Here is a 25,373-nt window from a genome sequence, read left to right as displayed (position 1 = left end):
ACAGTATACCACTTGCCTTTCTAGGCTCCCGCCTTCACTCCAGGACTTGCTTGGGATAGTCTTACCTTTTTTTTAATGTTTTAAAGATGATTAAAAATTATATTTTGGGGCGCCTGGGTGGCTCAGTTGGTTAAGTGCCTGACTTTTGATTTTGGATCAGGTCATGACCTCATGGTCGTGAGACTGAGCCCTGTGTTGGGTTCTGTGCTAACATTTGGGGAGCCTGTGTGGGATTCTCTCCCTCCATCTCTCTCTGTTTCTCCTCTGTTTGCACTCTCTCTCTAAAAATAAATAAGTAATAAACATTTCAAAAAATTATATTTTGTCCAGAAGTTTTAGTTATTTCCAGCAGTCTGATATCTACCCAGTCATATTCTTGGAAATGGAAACATGTATCACTTTTCTTTTTTAATTTTTTTTTGTTATTATTTACTTTTGAGAGAAAGAAGCAGAGTGCAAGAGGGAGGGGGCAGACAAAGAGGGAGACACAGAATCTGAAGCAGACTCCAAGATATGAGCTGTCAGCACAGAGCCCAAAGTGGGGCTCAAACCCACAAACCATGAGATCATGACCTGAGTCAAAGTCAGAAGCTTAACCGACTGAGCCACTCAGGTGCAACATATATGTCTTTTCTAAGTCTCAATTTACTCATCTGAGAAATGAGGATGATAGTAGTATCTACCTCATATATTTGAGTAATAAATGAGATTATTAGTGTAAAGCTCTTAACACTGTGTCTGGCCCTTCAATTAATGTTTACTTTTTTTTTTTTTTTGGTAAATGGTATTCTTCGAGTCTGAACATGAATGCTTTATCTTGCTGTATTTTTACAGGTATATGAGGCACTAATGCCGGGGATGAAGATGTGAAGCATCTGAGGTCTTAGTAAGTTGTATATTTATTAAGAAATTTAGTTCTTTTCATTTGAAACGTTTCCATTTCAAATGAAAACCAAGTGATGACACAACATTAGTAGCCTAGATCTTAACTGAGAGAAGGAGATTTATTGCAGTGAAATCCTTAATGTGTACATTTCTTGAGATAATAGAGTCTGACAATATCCCCTCGCCCCCTTAATCAGATAGGACTCTAAGCATGTATAACATGGATGCTTTCTCTTACAGCAAACTAGGCTACGTTCAGTTTTTTTTTTTCTTTTTTACCAATTTTTTATTGCAACAGAAACTTGAATTGCATGAGTGGGGTCCTTTCAAAGTCCACAGATATGTTCATTCTAAGAAGTTGGTCTTCTCTTTAAAAAAAATTTCCACTCACTGCAAAGTAGCCCTTGACAGAATCAACTCTCTCTCTGGTGGCGGCCCTGACAGTTGGGCTGTCTCAGGGACACTTCTTTAGGAGGTGTATCGTGATGTTCTTCACAGCCAGCATGGTCTCTGTACAGGTCGGTTTGATGAGCATCTCTGGGAGTAAAAATCCAAAATGTCCAGTATCACGAAGTTCAAAAGCAAATGTGTAAGGTATTCCATTTTTGTAGGCCCAATCCATTGAGCTACCAGAGCTCACATCTAAAAGTTAAAAAAAAAATGAGCCTCACTAAAGAGTCTGCATAATTTTCAAAGTTTATATATAGTACTTGCTTACTAAGCTATCCTAAATCCTTGCAATTAAATACTGTTTCAACAAGAATGACTTAACAGTGGCTCCTTGCATTGGGCTCCTGCAACTACCTACCTACCTGCTATCATCTTTGAGGATCGCGCCTAAGTAGTAATGCTTTTCTAGTGTGATGATCTCAAGATTTCTCAGCCTCGATTCCAGTAACAGTTATCTCCACCCGTAAACAAACTGATCCCTGGCTCGGTTTCTTTGCTTTCACTCCTTGAGAGGGAGCTGGAGAAAGTCTTTGCTGTAAAATCCCAGTGCTGTTCCAGGCTCTTTTTTCTAGACCTTCACTTAACAAACTTTCTCTTGCTCTGTGGTCCTGCCCTCGCTTTACCACTGTCCCCAGGCCCACAGCTGTAACCAGCCCACCACCTCCCCCTCTGACACCACCTCCCCTGGCCCTCCTCCCACGGCTCAGAGCAGGGGAGCGAGCTTGCTTCTCACAGGTGCCATCTTGATTCTACTCTTCACTGTCTTCTCTGGTAGCGAGCGAGTCCTTTCCCCGGGACCTTGTTGCATCAACTAAACCACCCTCTCTTGCATCTGCACTGACCACAGTATTCCAGCGCCGACTTCCTGCAGCCCCTCCTTCCGGGCTCTGCGCCATCCGCTTTCCCTTCATCCTTCTGCTTTAGGATGCAAGGAGAATCTATATGCACTGCGTCTGTTTCCTCAACCGCTGCCCGTCTGCTTCTTGCCTCTACTGGTCTGTGAAACCCCAGCTCTTGAAGGTCACCAAGGACAGCAGGCCTAATCTCTTTTCCCGTTTTGTTTCCCTCCCCACCCCCTCAGATGCCACTTGCAACCTCTCAGCAGCATTTAGCAGAGCTGATAATCCACTGGCAACTCTCTCCTTCTGGCTCCCGTGACCTCACAGGCTCCAACTTGTCAGCACAGAGTTGAGAGTGCAGGCATTAGAGGCGGACTGAGGGCTCAGGCCGTACGTATCCCACCACCTACGTGACTCGTCTGAACCATAATCTCCTCTTTAGAGAAAGATTATAATACCTACTGCATAGTGTTGTTGTGGAAATTAAATGAAATAATGTGCTAGGAGACATAAGCCCCTATTATTTTGCGTCTTTACACCCCAAAGAGCCTAGTGTATAGTTTTTAGCATAACAGGCTCTTAATTGTTTAATAAATTTTTAATAGAAGAATCTTTATAGCTTTTTTCTTGAAATCAATATGATCCAGACCGACCTAACACGATTACTATTAAAAAAATTTTCAGAGCATGTTCATCTGCTCAAATAATACCACTTTTTATACTGCTTCTGTGAGGACAAGTTAGAGATAGATTATTAAGTGAAGGCAATTAAATGACTTTGCTGTTTCTCAGACTCCCTTGCTTTGGTTAAGGACAGAAGGCAGGCGGTGGCTTCATTGTCTCTCTGGATTAGAGTACACTGGAACTGCAAATAGTAGTCATAGAAGCCAAAGTCAGAATCAATACTGCCAAGGGTTACGTCATAGTGATGGGACAGCCTCATTTCTATGGTAACAGATTGTTCTTGGTAAATATAATACCATGACTGTGCCTTGATACCAACCGGAAAAGGTAAAGTGTAAGATTCTTAAATATTAACGTTGAAAACTAACTTGTTATAGTGGTGATAATTAGGAATATGACTTTTAAAAAATACTATCTTTCCTCTTTCAGCATGGCCGTACTGAAGAACAGTTCTACAGAGGTCAGCATGAGACCAATGATCATAGTCTTTGCAAAAAATTCTAATACTTAAGATATTTTCATTATTAGGACAAACTTACATGATAAGCAATGTCAATTGACAAACCAAGCTTTTCTTCTGAATGCTCAAAAAAGTGGGTGGTTAGGAAAATAATAATGGGTAGATTAAAGAAATCAAGGAGAAATTTCGTACTTCACTGAAAGCGAAATTGGATGCCACCCTCCATACATACACATACAACCTGTGTGTGTGTGTGTGTGTGTGTGTGTATGTGCGCACACATGCATACATAGGCATTCAGATGTATATGATTTCATACTAAATCTTCCAAGTCATATAAGTAATAAATTTTAGAGTTTAAAAGGCCATGAGAAATGACCTCATCGAATTCTTCACTAAACAGTTGTGGAAACCGAAGCTCAGGATGAGTATCTTGGCCAGGATTATATCACAATTAGCAGCAGAATTAGGACTACAATCCATGTCTTCTGATTCTTTGTTCAAGTTCTTTCCACATATCCAGTTGCTCTTTATTTCATATGAAGTAGGAAATATTTTAATTATGTTTTAAGGGAGAATTCAGCTTAAGGCGTTATGTAAGAAACAGAATTTCGTAACAAGAATGGGGGAGGTAAGGAATAAAAGAGAAGCTCCGTTAGGGCTCAGACATTACTTCATTACCTTCTCAAGGCCCGTTTCCACCCTTAGAGCAGTTACAATCGCTAAAGGAGCCCATTTGGGTACTTCCTACTGTCATAAGATCTCAATTCAACTTTGTAGTCATTACTACATACTTAGAATATTCTCTGCTTAGAATTTATTTAAATTGGTACAGTGATTTCTGTCAAGCAGTATAAAACTAATCAGATATAAACTCCCTCTGTCTTCCTTGGTTAATTTGGTCGTCAAAAATTTCCCTTTAAGGGGGAACACACTTTCTGGTTTTTTGTTTTTTAAAGGAAGTCATTATACAGGATCTTCGCTTAAGAGATGAGTCTAATACAAAACACACAGGAAACTTACACAGTGTGCTGGAGGCAGGTCCATATCTATACTGTACCCCATATACTGACCGAAGTGCATTCACAGCTTTATAAGCTGCAGATTCCTGTAAGGGAAAATGGAGAAATTCTATCACTTTCCATCACTGCATTGAAACCTTTGGAAACACTGGCATGTTGTCTGAGCTTTATCAGTCATCAATTTGGAAAGCAAGGTTGGGCACATTAAGCAATAGCTATATTTAATAATATTATTCTTTGTCACATGCTGCAGTTTACATTGTGTTTTAGAACACATTATTTCCTTTGACTGATCCTCACACCAGACCAGTGATCAGTAATATTTCCATTTTACAGAAAAGAAAGAAATGCCCAGCAAGGCTGGGATTATATAGCAAGGATCGGTTGAGTTAAGTACCCATATCTTCTGATGCTGATTTAGTGTTCTGTCCTCTTCACTTTTATTCAGATACACTTGTTTTTATATATTACAAAATGTTTGATAGGGCAGAGCCCATGTCAATCTTCTTAATAGGTGCATATGCAGTGTTAGCAATGTGCCTGTGTATAACAGATGCTTAATCAATACTTCTTGCATGAATGTTGAATAAGTATAGCTCTGCAAGAGTATCAAGATAATCTTATTGATCCTTAAGTACATACTTCAGTAGCTATGTACAAGGTATTTAAAGTACATTTGCATCAATTAAGAAACCCTTTAGTTCAGGAAGAGTGACTTCTCTTATGCTATTCATTTACCCTGAGGGAAATGCGGATATAATTTCAGAATGCTCCATGACTTATGAGGTTACATACGCCTCTGACAGAGCTAAGGTACTGCTAAGACGTAGAAATTCTGAGGGAGAACTCTTCCTATCAATGCCAAAAACCAGGAAGAATAATCAACAGAACAAAACTACTAAAACATTCTAACATGAACTAAAAGGATATGGGCTACACTTCAAAACATTTTCAAATGGGATAGCAGCATTCGTTCCAATAAGGAGTTAGAGAAGTATTGTATGACGAGCGAGAGGAAAAGAAGTATGTTGAAACCAGTATACAAGTCTCCCATTTCAATTTGCCTATGAATAATTTAATACATCGGTTGAAGTACTCTGGGCAACATGGTGCTGTGTGTTGGACTCGGCTTCAGCTTGCTGTCCTCATTCACCTCAGGGATGCATCAAGCAGCATTTGCAGCAAATGCCACTCTCTGTGGACATTAAGGGACCAAGCTCCAGAACCTGGCAGACAATTTATTATTGATCTCACTGATGATGACATTCTCCTCTCAGGAGCCAACAGAGAATGGACGTAAACACCATAATACCAAATACCTTTATGGAGAATGTTCTAAGATTTTAACATCTTCTCCAATGGTGTTAGCAATATTCCATGGCAAGGGCAGATATTTCCACATTTAGAAGATTACTGCATTCTGTTGGTGAGGAGAGTTTTGTTCCTCATTATTCCAGAGGACTAAATTCCCAACCCAAAATCTATTAAGAAAAAAGATACAACCTCTTGGCCTACTTGCAAAAAAACACATATGCATAGCTTTAGCCTTTGAGCTCACTACACTTCTGCCACTCAGATGCAGGTACGTGTTGGTGAGAGGCTTAGAATATGATTATTCCACAAGAAGTGAAAACTTCATAATGTTCTCCAAGAATTATTTTCTAGGGCGGTGTAGCTATATACCTATTTGAAAGAGTTTAAGCAATCCCTCCTTTCTCTATTGTTTCCTCTTTCCAATTGTCAAAAAGAGCCCAGGCCTCACTTATTTAAAAACATTTTTAAAAATGTTTTTATTCATTTTTGAGACAGAGAGAGACAGAGCATGAGTGGGGAAGAGGCAGAGAGACAGGGAGATATAGAATCTGAGGCAGGCTCCAGGCTCTGAGCTGTCAGCACAGAGCCCGATGTGGGGCTCGAACTAATGAACCATGAGATCATGACCTGAGCCGAAGTTGGATGCTTAACTTACTGAGCCACCCAGGCACCACGAGACCTCACTAACTGAATCCCAGCTAAATAAGGATTTTTTTTATTCAATTTTTTTCTTTTCTCTTCTTTTCTAAGAGAGAACGTGTGAGTGAGTGGGGGAGGGGCAGACAGAAAGGGAGAGAGACTCTCAAGCAAGCTCCTGCTCAGCGGAGCTGGATCTCATGACTCTAAGATCATGACCTGAACTGAAATCAAGAGTCGGACGCTTAACTAACTGAGCCACTCAGGTGCCCCATTTACTTCCATATTTAAAGTGACTTAATGAATGACCTAAATATGTAGTAGAAACACAGACTCTATCATATTGATGGAATGTTTTTGAACTTATTAGAATTTAATCTTTTTTTGTTAACATTCAGAGACTACCTAGTTTCTGAGAATTTTAATCTTGGCTGTAGCGACTTAGCTTATATGTAACCTGGTAACAGGATTTCTCAGCCGTGGCACTATTGACAGTCTGGACTAAGTAACTCTGTGCTGTGGGAAGCTGCCCTCTACATTTAGCAGCATCCTTGGTTTTCACCAACCTTGGTGTGACATCAGAATGTCTTAAACGTTGTTCAATGTCCCTTGGGAGGCAAATTCATTCTTGGTTGTGATTTACTGATCTACTCTTTTACCACAGCCTCCAATCTAAGACAAAATGAAAATAGGCTTAACTTCCGATTGAAAGCTGAATTCAAAATATGGAGAACATTCTCGCGTAATAGATTTAATATATTGCATACTCCATATAATCTGTTGTGAGAATATAATAGACACTGTGCCCATCTCAGAAAGGGCAAATATTTGCCTAGAGAAGCACTGTGTGACACAGGGTGGTTAAGGTGCCACGTAAACAGCAACAACAATGACAACAACTAGTCTATTGACACACAGAGTAGCTGAAGAATAGCATTCTTTTTTTAAAATAGTTTATTGTCAAGTTGGTTTCCATATAGCAGCCAGTGCTCATCCCCACAAGTGCCCTCCTCTATGCCCATCACCCTGCTTCCCCTCCCCTCCACCCCATCAGCCCTCAGTTTGTTCTCGGCATTCAAGAGCCTCTCATGGTTTGCCTCCCTCCCTCTCCCCAACTACTTTTCCCCTTCTTCTCCCACATCGTCCTCCGTTAACTTCCTCCTAATCCACCTATACGTGCAAGTATATGGTATCTGTCCTTCTCTGCCTGACTTATTTCACTCAGCATAACACCCTCAAGTTCATCCATGCTGCTACACATGGCCAGATTTCACTCTTTCTCATTGCCATGTAGGATTCCATGGTATAGATAAACCACATCTTCTTGATCCATTCATCAGCTGATGGACACTTAGGCCTCTTTCCATGTTTTGGCTATTGTTGAGAGTGCTGCTATGAACATTGGGGTACATGTGCTCCTATGCCTCAGCATTTCTGTATCCCTTGGGTAAATTCCTAGCAGTGCTATTGCTGGGTCATAAGGGAGTTCTATTGTTAGTTTCCTGAGGAACCTCCACACTGTTTTCCAGAGGGGCTGTACCAGTTTACATTCCCACCAACAGTGTAGGAGGGTGCCCGTTTCTCCACATCCTCGCCAGCATCTAGAGTTCTCTGATTTGCTCATTTTAGCCACTCTGACTGGCGTGAGGTGGTATCTCAGTGTGGTTTTGATTTGTATTTCCCTGATGAGGAGGGATGCTGAGCATCGTTTCATGTGTCTGTTGGCCATCTGGATGTCCTCTTTGGAGAAGTGTCTGTTCATGTCTTCTGCCCATTTCTTCACTGGGTTGTTTGTTTTTCGGGCGTGTAGTTTGGTGAGTTCCTTATAGATTCTGGATATTAACCCTTTATCTGATATGTCATTTGCAACTATCTTTTCCCATTCCGTTGGTTGCCTATTAATTTTCTGGGTTGTTTCCTTGGCTGTGCAGAAGCTTTTAATCTTGATGAGGTCCCAACAGTTTATTTTTGCTCTTGATTCCCTTGCTTTTGGGGATGTGTCAAGTAAGAAGTTGCTGCGGTGGAGGTCAAGGAGGTTGTTTCCTGCTTTCTCCTCTAGGGTGTTGATAGTTTCCTGTCTCACGTTCAGGTCCTTTATCCATTTTGAGTTGATTTTTGTGCATGGTGTGAGAAAATGATCTAGTTTCATTCTTCTGCATGTTGCTGTCCAGTTCTCCCAACACCATCTGTTAAAAAGGCTGTCTTTTTTCCATTGGATATTCTTTCCTGCTTTGTCAAAGATCAGTTGGCTGTATACTTTTGGGTCCACTTCTGAGTTCTCAATTCTGTTCCATTGGTCTATGTGTCTGTTTTTGTGCCAATACCATACTGTCTTGAGGATGACAGCTTTGTAGTAGAGGCTGAAGTCTGGGATGGTGATACCTCCCGTTTTGGTTTTATTTTTCAGTATTACTTTGGCTATTCGGGGTCTTTTGTGGTTCCATACAAATTTTTGGATAGTTTGTTCTAGTTTTGAGAAGTATGCTGGTGCAATTTTGATTGGAATTGCATTGAATGTGTAGAGTGCTTTAGGTAGTAATGACATCTTAACTATATTTATTCTTCCTATCCATGAGCATGGAATGTTTTTCCATTTCTTTGTGTCTTCTTCAATTTCCTTCATAAGTTTTCTATAGTTTTCATCATACAGATCTCTTGTATCCTTGGTTAGGTTTATTCCGAGGTATTTTATGGTTTTTTGTGCAATTGTGAATGGGATCAGTTTCTTGATTTCTCTTTCTGTTGCTTCATTGTTGGTGTATAAAAATGCAACCGATTTCTGTACGTTGATTTTGTACCCTGCAACTTGGCTGAATTCTTGGATCAGTTCTAGTAGGCTTCTGGTGGAGTCTGTCGGGTTTTCGATGTAGAGTATCATGTCATCTGCGAAGAGTGAAAGTTTGACTTCCTCTTTGCCAATTCTGATGCCTTTGATTTCCTTTTGTTGTCTGATGGCTGATGCTAGGACTTCCAGCACTATGTTAAACAGCAGTGGTGAGAGTGGACATCCCTGTCGTGTTCCTGATCTCAGGGGGAAAGCTCTCAGCTTTTCCCTGTTGAGGATGATGTTAGCTGAGGGCCTCTCATAGATGGCTTTTATGATGTTTAAGTAAGCTCCTTCTATCCCGGCTTTCTCGAGGGTCTTTATTAAAGGGATGCTGTATTTGGTCAAATGATTTTTCTGCATCTATTGACAAGATCATATGGTTTTTTCTTTTGTTAATGTGATGTATCACATTGATTGATTTGCGAATATTGGACCAGCCCTGTAACCTAGGAATGAATCCCACTTGATCTTGGGATTCTTTTTATGTGCTGTTGGATTCGATTTGCAAGGATCTTGTTGAGGATGTTTGCACCCGTATTCATCAAGGATATTGGTATGTAGTTCTCTTTTTTGTGCTGGGTCTCTGTCTGGCTTGGGAAGGAAAGTGATGCTGGCTTCATAAAATGAGTCTGGAAGTTTTCCTTCGATTTCTATTTTTTGGAATAGCTTGTGAAGAATGGGTATTAATTCTGTTTTAAAAGTCTGGTAGAATTCCCCAGGGAAGCCATCTGGCCCAGGGCTCTTATTTGTTGGGAGATTTTTGATAACTGATTTGATTCCCTCACTGGTTATGGGTCTGTTCAGATTTTCTATCTCTTCCCGTATGAATTTTGGTAGTGCGTGTGTGTTTAGGAATTTGTCCATTTCTTCTAAGTTGTCCAGTTTGTTGGCATTTAATTTTTCATAGTATCCCTTTATAATTACTTGTATTTCTGGGGGGTTGGTTGTTATCAGTCCATTTTCATTCATGATTTTGTCTATTTGAGTGCTGTCTCTTTTATTTTTGAGAAGTCTGGCTAGAGGTTTGTCAATTTTGTTCATTTTTTCAAAAAACCAACTCTTGGTTTCATTGATCTGTTCAACTATTTCTTTGGTTTCTATATTGTTTATTTCTTCCCTGATTTTTTTTATTATGATTTGTTTATTATTTCTCTTCTCCTACTGGGTTTGGAGTGCTCTTGTTGCTCTGCCTCTAGTTCCTTTAGGTGAGCTGTTAGATTTTGCACTTGAACTTTTTCTAATTTCTTGAAATAGGCCTAGAGTGCAATGTTCTTTCCTCTTAGGACTGCTTTTGCTGAATCCCATAGTTTGGATTGTTGTATTCTCATTTTCACTTGTTTCCATATATTTTTAAATTTCTTCTCTAATTGCCTGATTGGCCCATTCGTTCTTTAGTAGGATGTCCTTTTACCTCCATGTTTTTGGAGGTTTTCCAGACTTCTTCCTGTGATTGATTTCAAGTTTCATAGCATTGTGATCTGAAAGTGTGCATGGTATGATCTCCATTCTTTTATATTTATTGAGGGCTGTTTTATGTCTCAGTATGTGATCTGTCTTGGAGAATGTGCCATGTGCACTTGAGAAGAAAGTGAATTCCATGGCCTCAGAATGTAGACTTCTAAATATATCTGTCAAGTCCTTCTGGTCCAATGTGTCATTCATGTCCATTGTTTCTTTAGTGACTTTCTGTCTAGTTGATCTATCTATTGCTGTAAGTGGAGTATTAAAGTCCCCTGCCATTAGCACGTTCTTATCTCTAAGATTGTTTCTATTTGTGATTGTTTTAAATCTTTAGGTGTTCCCATATTTGTTGTGTAGACATTTATAATTGTTAGGTCTTCCTGATGGATAGATCCTGTAATTATTATATAATGCCCTTCTTCATCTCTTGTTACTGTCTTTACTTTAAAGTCCATTTGGTCTGATATAAGTATAGCTACTTCAGCTTTCTTTTGACTTCCAGTAGCATGATAGATATTTCTCCACCCCCTTACTTTTAATCTGAAGGTATCCTCCAGTCTAAAATAGGTTTCTTGTAGACAGCAAATAGATGGATTTTGTTTTTTTTTTTTTTTTATCCATTGAAGAATAGCATTCTTACACAGAACTACCACCTTTACAACATTTCTCAAGAGAGAGAATTTGCTCAGAATTCTTGCTTGGAATGCGAAGAACAAAATTCCTTTTTTGGACAGAATACAAGCCTTCCCTAGGCCTTCTTCCTGATGTTCCTCATTCCTGTCAGGTCCTGGACATCTAGATCTGGGATACCTGCAACTCCAACCAACTGGTGAAGGATTTAGAGTTCAAAATAAAAAGAAAGAGGGTACTTCTCTTTTATCAAGCTTTTAATTCAAGTTTAACATACAGAATAATATAAAATTTTTAAATTTCTAGCTCAATGAATGATCACCAATTGCACACAGTCATGAAACCAGTCTCCAGGTCAAAGAATAGAACTTCAACAGCAACCCCAAAGCCCTTCCTCTTTTACCTCCTCATTCTTTCTCACTTCTCACACTATATATTAGTTTGACCTGGTTTTGCATTTTATAGACCTTCAGATGCTATAGGCTCTGAGCCAGACTCACTTTACAAGGAATTTTGCCCTACAGTGGATAGCTTGTTGGGTTTCTGAGATGAGTAGAGAACGAAACTCTGCTTCATCACTGCCAAGTAATCTTATGCTTGAAGGGCTGTTCATTCGGAGCACTAACTTGTCAGATAGATGCCCAGAGACTTAGTACCATTAAGCAAAGAGTGCTTATAAATTAAAACTTGCTTTTAATTAACGAGAGTCAGACCATAATTTATGAACAATTATTTACTCTATAAAATTAATTATACCCCCGCACATGTGACTGAAGCTGTAATACTAATCAAATCCATCCTGACACTTTCTGTATAATCTGTGGTAAGAATGTCAACCAGTCTGAAATGACTGCATTTGAGAAGCAGCATAGCACAGCAGTTAAGTTTGGAGCTAGTTTGGGGCTGAACCCTGGCTATGGCTCTTAGTAGCTGTGTGTTGTTGGTCTAATTGCTTAATTTCCCTAGGTTTCAGTTTCCTCATCTGTAAAATGGGGATAATAATAGTTACCTACCTCATATAATTAAGAAAAATGAGTCAATATGTAAAGAATGTTTATTAGATTAACACAATCTGTTTTTGCTATATGTCATTACTGCTTAGAACCATCTTAATATTAGAAAAGAAGAGAGCCTGACATGCTTATACATGGTCAAATACTTACCACACAGCTGAAATTGGGGATTGTGGCATATTTGTAAGAATAGGGATATAGCAACATCTGAGCATATGCATGAAAGGAGAGGTAAGCCCTAATATGCTTCCTGTGTTTTCGGAGGAAGGTGGCTACAGCTTTCACTTCTGGCTCTGATTCTGGGAAAGATCCGCAGTAGGTATCATCACAAGGGTGCATAGAAGCTCCTTCATCTGTAAGACAGAAAAGAAAATGGAGTGAGGGAGCGAAGAGACAAGAAGCAAGAGCCACACGCGAGCATCGTTAAACTGATTTTTTATCTCTATAAACACATGGTACTATGAAGCAATTCATCTAATTTCTCATTTATAGAAATCAGTTTTGAGAAATCCAAGGTGGTTGAAGCCTCAATGGCCTGAATTGGACATAAGTACTGATTTTTTAACTGAGCCTGCATAAACCACTCTAAAGGGATGGCTTTATTAGCGAGAGACCTAATTCTTTATGGTCCTCCAGAGCAGGTAAGGCTCCTGTTTTCATACTCCATGACACCCTCACTTTCCCCCCTGCAACACTCAACATACTTGTCATTAGTCTGCAGTATTTACCTGTTTAGCATTCAACCAATATTTACACTCTTCTAGGTGCCTGGTATTCAATAAAAGCAACACAGAAAAAAACTTCCTGCTCTAATAGAAACTGCATTCACTCGGAAGTCTTTATTAAACTCTAGGGACCCTGTGAAGCCTCGTGAAAGCAGGGACTGGGTCTTCCTTGCTGGGCACCTGCGAACTAGAACAACAGCATGGCAAGTGCTCAACGAATATTTGTGAGTAAGTGAATGTCATATCAAAAGCAAAGGCTAGACATCTGCAAAGGTGTCTGGTAAGAGACAGGTATTGATCAATCAAGAACATGCAGGCTAGACAGAAATAATTCCACAAAACATGCCAAAACAATTTCTATTATATTTTTAGGTAAGCAGTATCCAAAGTGGTTTTGTTAAACCCAAGAGGCTTCTCCAGTTATCTTGGGGGTCAATATGAATTTAGTTAAGAAATCCTCAAAACTAGGTCACCTGGGGGGCTCAGTCGGTTAAGCATCTAATTTCAGCTCAGGTCGTGATCTCACGGTTTGTGGGTTTGGGCCCCACGACGGGCTCTGTGCTGACAGCTCAGAGCCTGGAGACTGCTTCCGATTCTGTGTCTCCCTCTCTCTGCCCCTCCCACACTCACGCTCTGTCTGTCTCTCTCTCTCTCTCTCTCTCAAAAATAAACGTAAAAAATTTTTTTAATTAAAAAAAGAAACCCTCAAGGCTAAATTTAATAATTTTTGAATTAAAAAATTTATATCCCATAGGGCTATGATGGGGAGGAAGGAAAATAACATTCACTGTAAAAGTCACAAGGTATTAAAGTCCCATGACATTTTTACATTTAGAAAGAATTACATTTTCTACACTTATTTGCCACTGGCCATGATTAGCCCTCCCAAAGCCCTAGAAAACTTTTTTCCATAAACAAATGGAAAATGTCTGGTGATTTTGTAACATAGTCTAATTCTACTCAATATGAAAAGATAACCAAGTCAAATCAGGCTAAATCTTGAGGTCATGAAATCTAGTTTCTGTTACAGGTGAGTTAAGATGGGGAATTTATAGCAGTTGTGGTTTTCCTCCTTTGAGTCTAATTCTGGACATGCCTTAGAAGCAAGTGGGATATGGATGAAACTCAAAATATAATATGAGCACTATAGCTGCTACTCTAAAAGGTATATGACAAATAAAGGGACATTTGAAGAACACTGATGTAAAGCACTGGAAAGGAGAGATCACAGACTGAACAACTAATTCCAGAGGGAACAGAACTAATGAGCCAGAGAAAAAAGGATTTAGAATAATCCTAATAAATATTCTCAAGGGCATATAGAAGGGCATTGGATACATTAAACAGGGACAAGAAGTTAAAAGTACCAATCAGATAGAATAGAAATAGAGAACTTAATTCATGGGTTGAAAGAATACAGCTGATGAGTGAATTAATGAGATGGAATATGTTTTGAAACATTCCCGGAAGGCATCAAAAAATGAAAGAAAAATTAAAGGAGTATGAAAAATAGAGTAAGTGTCAACATCTGATTAATAGGGACCCAAATAGAGAAAGAAATAATAGCTAAATATTTGAAGAACTGCTAATTGAAATTTTTCCACAATCAAGGAAAGATTGGACTTCTTGTATACAAAACAAGAGAGATAAAGAGGAAATGTGTCAACACTTTGACACACTTGTGTGAAATTTAAGAAAACAATTCCAGAGAGAAAGAAGCAGGTCACCTGTAAGAAACAAGAATTAGAGTCACATTTGACTTTTTAATAGCAACACTATGAGTAATATTTCCAAGGTATATTTATATATACACGTATACTTACTGTTCTTACATTTTTATTTACATATTTAAAATTAATTGTTTAAATTGAAGTATAGTTATATATATAACTATATACTATATATATAGTATTATATAGTATAACTATATACTATATATATATTAGTTTCAGGTGTACAACATAGTGAATGGACAATTATATACATTATGAAAAGCTCGCCAAAGTATAGTTACCATTGGCCACCATACAGTGTTATTACAATATTACTGACTGTATTCCCTATGCTGTACGTTACATCCTAGTGACTTATTTATCTCATAACTGGAAGTTTGTATCTCTTAATCCCCTTCAGCTATTCTGCCCATCCTCCACCCATTTCTAGTTTCTAGCAATGGCCAGTTCTCTGTATTTATGAGTCTGTTCTGTTTGTTTTGTTTTTTGGTTCCCCATGTAAGTGAAATCATGTTATTTGTCTTTCCCTGTCTGAATTATTTCATTTAGCTAATACCATCTAGGTCCATCCATGTTGTTGCAAATGGCAAGATTTCAGTTTTTAAAATGAATGAGTGCTGGGTTCAGTGTGTATATACTACATCTTCTTTATCCATTCATGTACGGATGAATGCTTAGGTTTCTTGCCTATCTTGGCTATTGTAAATAATGCTGCAGTAAACATAGTGGTGCATAGATCTTTTTGAATTAGCATTTCTATTTTCTTTGGATAATATCCAGAAGTGGAATTGCTGGATCATATGGTATTTCTACTTTTAATTTTTGGGGGAACCTCCATGGTGGCTATTGTCTTCAGTAATGTTCCAGGTGCATTTGAAAAGAATGTTCATTCTGCTCTCATTGGACGGAATGTTCTGCATGTATCTGTTAAGTCCACCTAGTCTAATGTGTCATTCAAAGTGACTGTTTCCTTATTTATTTTCTGTCAGTCTTGATTGTTGTAATTTGGATGTTAAACTCTCCTATTATTACGCTATTGATGTCAATTTTTCCTTTTATGACTGTTATCACTCGCTTTGCATAAAGTCAGGTTGCTTCTATGTTGGGTGCATAGATATTTATAAGTGTCATATTATCTTAGTGGATTATCATTATCTAATGCCCTTTGTCTCTTGTTACAGTCTTTGTGTTAAGGTCTATATTGGCTGATTCAAGTATTGTTACTGAGATTTTTTTTTTTTTTAATTTTTGCCTCCATTTGTATGGTCTATCTTTTTCCATCCCTCAACTTTCAGTTTGTGTGACTTGAGGTTTGAAGTGAGTCCCCTATAGGTGGCATATAGATAGGTCTTTTTTGTTTTTTATCCATTCAGTTACCTTATGTCCTTCAATCGGATCATTTAGAGCATTTACACTTAAAGTAATTATTGATACATGTATACTTATTATCATTTTGTTAATTGCTTTCTGATTGTTTTTATTTTCTTTTTTAAAATTTTTTAAATGTTTTATTTATTTTTGAGAGAGAGACACACACACACACACACACACACACACACACACACACACACACAGCATGAGCAGGGGAGGTCAGAGAGAGGGAGACACAGAATCCCAAGCAGGCTCCAGGCTCTGAGCTGTCCGCACAGAGTTGGACGTGGGGCTCGAACCCACCTGAGCTGAAGTCAGATGCCTAAGTGACTGAGCCGCCCAGGCGCCCCTGCCTTTCCTGAAGTCTTGAGGGGACAGAACGGTCACCGAGAACACGGTCACTAACTGCGGCCCTGACCGACCCCACAGCCCAGAGACAGCCGGGAAGGGAGGGTGGTGGCCCAGCGGCCACAGACGCGGGCAGCTCAGGGCCTGTGGACTCAGCGGAGCAGCCTGCAAATCCGCCCGCGGCACAGGCTCGCTCCGGGCACCGTTCGGAGCGCAGCCCTGGGCAGCTGTTCCCAGTATTTCTACAGAACACTGTTCCTGGCAATGCTCTTGCGGCCTCCGCGGTTTACAGAACCAGAGAAAACTGCCGCCTGGGCCTGGAGGCCGGTGGAGGGGCCTCGCACGTGAGGGGGGCCTGGCGAGGGCCCTGCCCGCCCAGGAATCAGAGAATCACAGAGGGTAAAATGGGGTCTCATTGCCCCCTCCGTGGAGGAGGGCGGAGAACGGACCCAAACTCATTGAACAGAGAAATGAAAAAGCAGCACTTGTGGGGGAAAGTGCTTGGCGCAGAGAGTGAGCAGCGGAGGGTCAGAGGGAGAGGGAGTCACAGACCGAAACAGGCTCCAGGCTCCGAGCTGGCCGTCAGCGCAGAGCCCGACGCGGGGCCCGAACCCACGAACCGCGAGATCGTGACCTGAGCCGGAGTCGGACGCTCCACCGACTGAGCCCCCCCGGGCGCCCCACTGATTGTTTTTATGCGTCTTTTCTATTCCTTTCTTTTTCTCTTCTGCTCTTCCCTTGTGATGCATCACTTTCTTTAGTCTTTTGCTCGGAATTTTTTCGCCTTTTCGTGTACCTATTACAGGGTTTTGGTCTGTGGTCACCACGTGGTTCGTATATAACATTGTAAGTATATCGCAGTCTGTACTAAGTTGATGGTTTCGAGTTTGAACACATTTTCAAAGCACTACATTTTTACCTCTCCCCTCCTCTATATTTTACATATATGATATCATATTTTACATTTTTTTTTAACGTTTATTTATTTTTGAGAGACAGAGACAGAGGGTGAGCAGGGGAGGGGCAGACAGAGATGGAGACGCAGAATCTGAGGCAGCTCCAGGCTCTGAGCTGTCAGCACAGAGCCCGACGCGGGGCTCGAACCCACAAACCGTGAGATCATGACCTGAGCCCACTGCTTAATCAGCTGAGTCACCCAGGCGCCCCCATATTTTACATCTTTGATTTTTTGAATCCTTCAGGTTTTTTTTTAGATATAATTGATTTTACTACTTTTGTCTTTTAACCTTCATAATAGCTTTTTCTGGCTGATTTACTGCCTTTACTATATGTGTTTTTACTACTAGTAAAGGTTTTTATTTTAATAATTTTCTTATATCAGTTATGGTCTTTGTTGCTTAAAGCCCTTTCACATTTCTTAGAAGGCCAATTTAATACTGACGAACTCTTTTAACTTTTGTCTGGGAAACTGCCTCTCTTTCACTTCTGAATGATAACCTTTCTCGATAGCGTATTCTTGGTGCCAGGTATTTTTTCTTTCAGCACTTTGAATATATCCTGACACTCCTTTCTGGCCTGCAAAGTTTTTGCTGAAAAATCAGTGATAGTCTTACAGGGTTTTCCTGGTGTATAAGTAGTTGCTTTTTTATTTCCACCTTAAGGTTTAATTTTAATTTTTGACATTTTAGTTTTTATGTAGCTTGGGGTCAACCTGCTTGGGTTCATCTTGTGTTCTCTGTGTTTCTTTGAACTGGCTGTCTGTTTCCTTCCCCAGGTTACGGGAAGTTTTCAGCTATTACCTCTTTAAATGAGTTTTCTGTCCCTTTCTCTCTCTCTTACCCTTCTGGGATCCCTATAATGCAAATGTTACAATGCTTGGTGTTGTCCCACAGGACCCTTAACCTAGCCCCACTTTTAAAACTTTCTTTTTGCTGTTCAGCTCCAGTGCTTTCCATTACCCTGTCATCCAGATTGCTGATATGTTTTTTTTGCACCCTCCTGTTGGCTGTTGATTCCCACTAGCAGATTTTTCATTTCAGTTATTGGATTCTTCAAGCCTGATTGTTTTTTCTATCTTCTATCTTTTTTATTAAAAATTTTTTAATATTTTTTTATTTATTTCTGAGAGAGAGAGAGAGACAGCGTGAGCAAGGGAGGGTCAGAGAGAGAGGGAGACACAGAATTCGAAACAGGCTCCAGGTTCTGAGCTGTCAGCACAGAGCCCGACGCGGGGCTCGAACCCACGAACCGTGTGATCATGACCTGAGCTGAAGTCAGATGCTCAACCGACTGAGCCACCCAGGCGCCCGTCTATTATTTTCTATCTTTTAGTTGAAGTTCTCATTGAGTTCATCCCCTCTTATCTGGCGAGCATCTTTATGATCACCACTTTGATCTCTTTTATCAAGTAATTTGCTTATCTCCATTTCACTTAGCGTATCTTCTGAAGTTTTTGTTCTTTCATTCGGAGCATGTTCCTCTGTCTTGTTTTGTTTGACTTTCTGTGTTTGTTTCTATGAATCAGGCAAAACAGCCAGCTCTCCCGGCCTTGGTGGTGCAGGCTTGTGTAGGAACAGCGGGGTCACCTGTGCGCCCCGCACTTAGGGAAGGGGTCGCATTCGGCTGGGACACAGACGGGGCCTTCGGGGAGGCAGGGCAGCTGCAGGTGGGAGGCTGAAGAGGGGCGGGGTTTGGGGCAAAACAGAACGAAAGGGTAAAGGTGTTCCAGACCCGCCTGGGCGCACGGACTTGGGTAAGTTCTCAATAAAAAGTCAGGGACAAAACTCCTTGGTGGCCACGCGCTCGAGGCCCTCTCAGTTTTGAGAGCTTTATGCTTTCTCTCGACGCGCTCTGCGCTTCGCTCACTCTCTGCCCGCGAGGCTCCCCCCCGCCCCTCCTGTGAGGGCAGGACCGCGGGCGCAGGCCTGGTTTGGGGGCGCTCTGGGCGCCCCACACTCGGGTGCCAGGTAGGGTGGCTGGAGCCGGCGGGGCCCGGGTGCTCTGGGCCCCGAGTAGGGTGGCTCCAGCTGGGGTGGGTGCAGGCAGAGCACGTGGGTGGGGTGGTTGGAGCTGGAACGGGTGTGAACATGCGAACTGGCTCCGGGGAGTCGGCTGAAGGCGGTGTGGACCGGGGCTTGCTGCGGTGGGAGGCTGCTCCCGTCTGTACTGTCAGGGTGGAGAAGACACGTCAGCAACGGCGCTGGGCAGAGCCTCTGACGTCAGAAAGGGTTTCAGCAGCTCCCCTACTGCTCGGCTGACGTTCTAGGGTTAGAAGATGAGCTTCCCTCGCTTCCGTGTAGTTGCCCTCCATCCAAACTGGTTTTCTGCTGTGCCCCAGCGGCGTGAATCTGCAGGTGGGGCCCTGAGCCACAGGCGTCTCCACTGACGTTCACAGCACTGGGGCTGGGGTTCCGGCCAGTACCGTGTGTCTAACTCTCCTTTGTTGTGCAGAAGCTGTTTACTCGGCCCTGTTTTTCTTCAGGTGAATTACTCTATAGGTAGGTAGGAATTCCGTGTCCAGGAGAGGAGGTGAATTCAGGGTCTTCCTAGGCTGCCATCTGAGACCTCTCCCTCCTCGTTAAAAACAAACAAAAAAAGGGGGCGCCTGGGTGGCTCAGTGGGTTAAGCATCCAACTTTGGCTCCGGTCATGATCTCACCATTTGTGGGTTCAAGCCCTGCGTCGGGCTCTGTACTGACAGCTCACAGCCTGCAGCCTTCTGTGTCTTCAGATTCTGTGTCTCCCTCTCTGACCCTCCCCTGCTCACGCTGCCTCTCTCTCTCTCTCTCTCTCTCTCAGAAACAAATAAAAACCACTAAACAAACAAACAAACAAACGAACAAAAACTTTTGCAGAGTGCCTGGGAGGCTCCGTCAGTTAAGTGTCCACCTCTTGGTTTCAGCTCAGGTCATGATCCCAGGGTCGTGGAATAGACCCCTGCATCAGGCTCTGTGCTAACAGCGTGGATCCTCCTTAGGATTCTCTTTCTCTCTCTCTCTCTGCCTCTCCCTTGCTCACTCTATCTCAAAATAAAAAAACCTAAAGAAAAAAAAACTTTTGCTGAATAGTTTAGGTGCTTTTTCTAGACTGTCTTCCAGATGGTTGCTTCATTCTTCTGCATTTAATCTGCTTAAATTCGCTCTTGTGTACTTTTCATTTCAGTCATTGTTATCCTCAACTCTGATCGGTTCTTTTATATATTTTTGTCTTTCTTTGTTGAAGTTCTCACACAGTTCATCTACTCTCATGTCAAGTGAGTACTTTTATAACCATTACTTTGATCTCTTTATCAAGTAGATTAGTTCTTTTCTGAGGTTTTTGTTTTTTTTTTTTTTTTTTTTTTTAGCATACTCCTCTGCTTCATTTTGTCTGACTTCCTGTGTTTTTTCTACCTATGAGGTATGGTAGCTATATCTCCTGGTCTTGAAAGTAGTGGCTTTATGTAGAAGGCATCCTATGAGGCCCCAGAGTGCTAGCCACCAGCACGAAAGCACTCCGGGATACCGTCTGTGTGGGCTGCATGTGCTCTTCTTTAAAAAAACTTTTTAATGTTTATTTTTGAGAGAGAGAGAGAGAGCAGGAGAGGGGGAGAGAGAGATGGAGACACGGGCTCCAGGCTATGAGCAATCAGCACAGAGCCTGACGTGGGGCTTGAACTCACGAACTGCAAGATCATGGCCTGAGCTGAAGTCGGACACCTAACCGACTGAGCCACCCAGGCGCCCCGCACGTGCTCTCCTGTTGTGACTGGCCTGCAACCTCTGCCAGGGCACTGATGGGCAGGACTCCCCCCGGTGTAACTGGCTGAGAGGCCCCACCGTGGCTGCTGCGGGCTTGCTGGTGGGTGGGGTTAGCGCCTTGCGTAGCCGGCTGGGAGACCTGGCCATAACTGTTGCAGGCATGCTGGTGGGAAGGGTTGGCTCTCTACCACCCCAGGGTGGGATTCACTTTGAATGGTGCTGGCCCTGGCTGGGGCTGTCTGCCTGGTGTAGTGGGGGTGACAGGGTCTTGGGGGACGCTGGCCCTAACCAAGGCTGCCTGCTGAGTGTGGTAGGGCAGGGGCTGCCTTAGAGGGGTGCCTCCTGGGGTAGCTGGATTGGGTGGAGCGGGTCTGCCGGAGAATGCTGCATCAGGGTGAATGGTGCCAGCGAAGCAGAGGGAAAATGTCAGGACTGGCTTCTGCTGGTGCCTGGCTATCTAGGCAGAAGCTCGAACACTATTCTTGGGCAGGCAAGCCAGATGTGATTTAGTACAAGTCCGTGACTCCCGAATCTCTATCTCAAGCTTCAAACTCACGTATATAGTAACCTTCTGGACATCTCCATCTACTTGTCTCAGAGGCTCTGAAAGTTCAAGATGTCCCTAGATGAAATCATTTTTTTTTTTTCTCCCACCAAACTGATCTTTGGCCAGGTTTCTTAACCTATGTTTCCACTCATTCATCTAGCCAACTATGTCAAAACTTGGGTGGCACAATTTTAGAGATTTTCTTCTTTCTTAGCCCTCCCTGCAATTGGAGAGCAAATTCTGTTGATTCTGTCTGCTAAATCTCTCCATGACCAATTCTGCCAACAAAGTTCAGGCTCTTGTCATTATTTCCTTACATTACCAGAACAGTTCCTTGCCTTCAGTCTGGCTTACGTTGAATTCAGTCCTCTAAATGCCACTGTAATATAAATAAGTCTGATCTTATTCATTCTAAAAACATAAATCTGATTTGCTGCTTAGAATTCTTAAATGGTGGCCTTCTCACTACCACTTAAAGGCAAAGAGGTAGTGTGATCAAAATGTGTGAATTTGTTAGTGGTAAATATTATAGTTTATCTTGTGTGTTTTTCCTGTCTTAAAAAATTGATGATTTTTGCCCTATTGCCTTATGGATAGGTTTGTGTTTGGTATTTTATCACCGATCAGATAATTTGATGTACTTTTCATGCCTTGCAGGTTACATAGTTCTCTCCTGTCTTGGAATTCAGAGAGTCATGCTCCCTTCCTCTGACCAAATGATTATGGGATACATTCCCTATTGATTTGATTTTGGCTGAAATGCTTAAAATTTCACCTTCTATTAGTTTGCTTTAAAACTTCTGCCTTTATGAGGGAATTAAAAGCCAAAACGAACTATTGGGACTTCTTCAAGACAAAAAGCTTCTGCACTGCAAAGGAAACAATCAACAAAACTAAAAGGCAATCAATGAAATGGCAAAAGCTATTTGTAAATGACATCAGATAAAGGGCTAGTGTCCAAAATCTATAAAGAACTCACCAAACTCCACACCTGAAAACAAATAATCCAGTGAAGAAATGGGCAGAAGACATGAATAGACACTTTTCCCAAAGAAGACATCCAGATGGCCAACAGACACATGAAACGATGCTCAATGCCACTCATCATCAGGGAAATACAAGTCAGAACCATACTGAGATACCACCTCTCACTGGTCAGAGTTGCTAAAACGAACAAATCAGGAGACTAGAGATGCTGGAGAGGATGTGGAGAAATGGGAACCCCCTTGCACTGCTGGTGGGAACTGGTGCAGCCCCTCTGGAAAACAGTGTGGAGGTTCCTTAAAAAATGAACAATAGAGCTCCCCTCTGACCCAGCAGTAGCACTGCTAGGAATTTACCCAAGGGATCCAGGAGTGCTGGTGCACAGGGGCACATGGACCCCAATGTTCACAGCAGCACTTTTAACAATAACCAAATTATGGAAAGAGCCTAAATGTCCATTAACTGATGAATGGATAAAGAAGATGGTTTAAATATACAACGGAATACTACTTGGCAATGAGGAAGAATGAAATCCGGCCATTTGCAGCAACATGGATGGAACTGGAGGGTAGTATGCTAAGTGAAATAAATCAGAGAAAGACAGATAGATCATATGTTTTCACTCTTATGTGGGTCTTGAGAAGCTTAACAGAAGACCGTGGGAGAAGAGAAGGAGGAAATAGTTACAAACAGACAGGGAGGGAGGCAAACCAGAAGAGACTCTTAAATACAGAGAACAAACTGAGGGCTGACTGGGGGGTTAGGGAAAGGGGAAAATGGGTGACGGGCATTGAGGAGGGTACTTGTTGGGATAAGCAGTGGGTGTTGTAAGTAAGTAAGCCAATTTGACAATAAATTAAATTTTTAAAAAAACAAAAAAAAAACCCCACAAAACTTCTGCTTTTATTCCTACTAAAATATCGGTCATTTTCCTGAAGTTCCATATTCCCTTGACTTTAAGACTGTTCATGCTGTTCCCTTCTTTTGAAACATCTTTTTTTCACAGCCCGATTCTATTTGTCCTTCAGTGCTTCAAAATTCAGTTACCACTTCCTCTTGGCACCTTCTCCAATGTCCCTGTGTTGGGTTAAGTGCTCCTAGGACCCTTCTTTTTCTGCATTTGTCATAAAATTTAGTATCCGGTGTTAAAATTTATGCTTACCCATTTTCTGACTCAACTGAACCTAGCACACTGTTTGGCCAATAATGGATGCATAAAAAAATAAACTATTTTATTTAATAATTATCATAAATTAGCTAAACTGTATAATATTAAGAAGGGACATGCCTCAATTTAATGCTGTTTGCCTGAGAAGCACATTAGACACTGGAATATTTTATAGCATATTATGGTTTATTTTATGGATTGGCATTCTGCCAATGTTATTTACTACAGATTAAGTATTGATTCAGCAGCAGAATGGAATATCACATTCAAAATTCTTTATGCCAATGTTTCTGTGTGAGTTTTTGCCTGACTCATCTCTTATACCAACACTGTTCTTTTAAAAAATCTAACCAGAATCCTGAATAGCAAGGCCTCTAAGATAGAAATAAATTAATTCAGGTGGAAAGAAAACCACTGAAACAATCTAATTTTATTTATAGGCTTTTGGGGGCACTATCCAGGCTTTACAAAAAGGCAAAGAAACAGCTCACAAATATTATTGAACAGTAAGTCCCTTTGGGGTTTCAAGTAGCTGTGCTGGATACACAGTTTGAAAGCGGCTGTCCAGATCTAGCCTCAATTACACAGATTCTCATCAGAAATACTGATGTACTAAAAAAGATCAAGATAGCAGAAAGCTAAAGCACCAGAACACAGCATTTCAAGGAAACAAATAAAAACCACCAAAATGATGTAATATCCAGGAAACAATGATAGAACAGACTTTTAGGGGAAAGGAACAAGAAGCATCATACTCATCCCTCTTTAGGTTTTAGAAGCATGAGAATCCATAGGTTATTAGTTTTCCTTTAGTTTAGAGGAGCCAATATGTTGTTTCTAAAGCTGAGACAAAATCCTCTTTCCCCATCTTTACATGCAGAACAACTGCAGAATATATAACAGGTCTCTGCAGTGCAGAACGCAGAGATTCTAGTCTTGTCAAACAAACAGCACACATCTCTGTTCTGAACGCTTCAGCAATGTCGCTTCCATACCGAACATCACCTCTTTAGTTTTTGAGTATTAAGATGCGAAACTCTACAAGGACCTCATAAATCTAGAGAGGAGACAAGACGTGCACCGATGGGGCAATCCGAGGGCAAGACAATGTAGGCTACGGTGCCGTCATAAAGTATGCAGTGCAGACTGTGCACAGGAACACAAAGGAGGGAGCGCGTGCAGAGAGGCTTGGGGGCCCTGGGGAGACTGTAATGGCAGATACTCAATGGGACTCAAAATGGACGGAACTTGAAAAAATACAATTTTATGTAAAAAAAAAAAAAAAAGACAAAAAATAAGGGCTTTATTGCTTCTATCAACCTGAGTCCTTCTGGTTGATAAAATGAAGTGGAAGACAGTCTTAAAATTTTTTAATGTTTATATAATTTTGAGAGAGAGAGAGAGGGAGAGAGCATGCCAGGGAGGGGCAGAGAGAGGGAGACACAGAATCTGAAGCAGCTCCAGGCTCGAGCTGTCAGCACAGAGCCCGACGTGGACCCAGGAACTGCAAGATCATGGCTGGGCTGAAGTTGGACACTTAACCAACTGAGTCACTCAGGTGCCCTTGAGGTGAAAGA

At 41.4% G+C, this 25,373-nt stretch overlaps 1 protein-coding gene across 1 annotated transcript in view; it reads right to left on the bottom strand.

The window, feature by feature from the left end:
• Nucleotides 1–1,157: 1,157 nt before the first annotated feature.
• CPA6 (carboxypeptidase A6) overlaps nucleotides 1,158–25,373 on the bottom strand; it is a 346,125-nt gene continuing 321,909 nt past the window's right edge. The window contains exons 9-11 of the mRNA XM_039246989.1: nucleotides 12,372–12,574; nucleotides 4,342–4,426; nucleotides 1,158–1,527 (exon numbers count right to left, since the gene is read on the bottom strand). Coding sequence (XP_039102920.1) covers nucleotides 1,340–1,527; nucleotides 4,342–4,426; nucleotides 12,372–12,574 — 476 coding nt within the window. The 3' untranslated portion in view covers nucleotides 1,158–1,339. The remainder of the gene's footprint in view (nucleotides 1,528–4,341; nucleotides 4,427–12,371; nucleotides 12,575–25,373) is intronic.

Source organism: Hyaena hyaena, unplaced genomic scaffold, assembly GCF_003009895.1.
Source record: "Hyaena hyaena isolate Hyena2069 unplaced genomic scaffold, ASM300989v1 scaffold_287, whole genome shotgun sequence".
In the NCBI taxonomy this organism is placed as follows: domain Eukaryota; kingdom Metazoa; phylum Chordata; class Mammalia; order Carnivora; family Hyaenidae; genus Hyaena; species Hyaena hyaena.
This window is presented reverse-complemented; position numbering and strand designations above follow the sequence as displayed.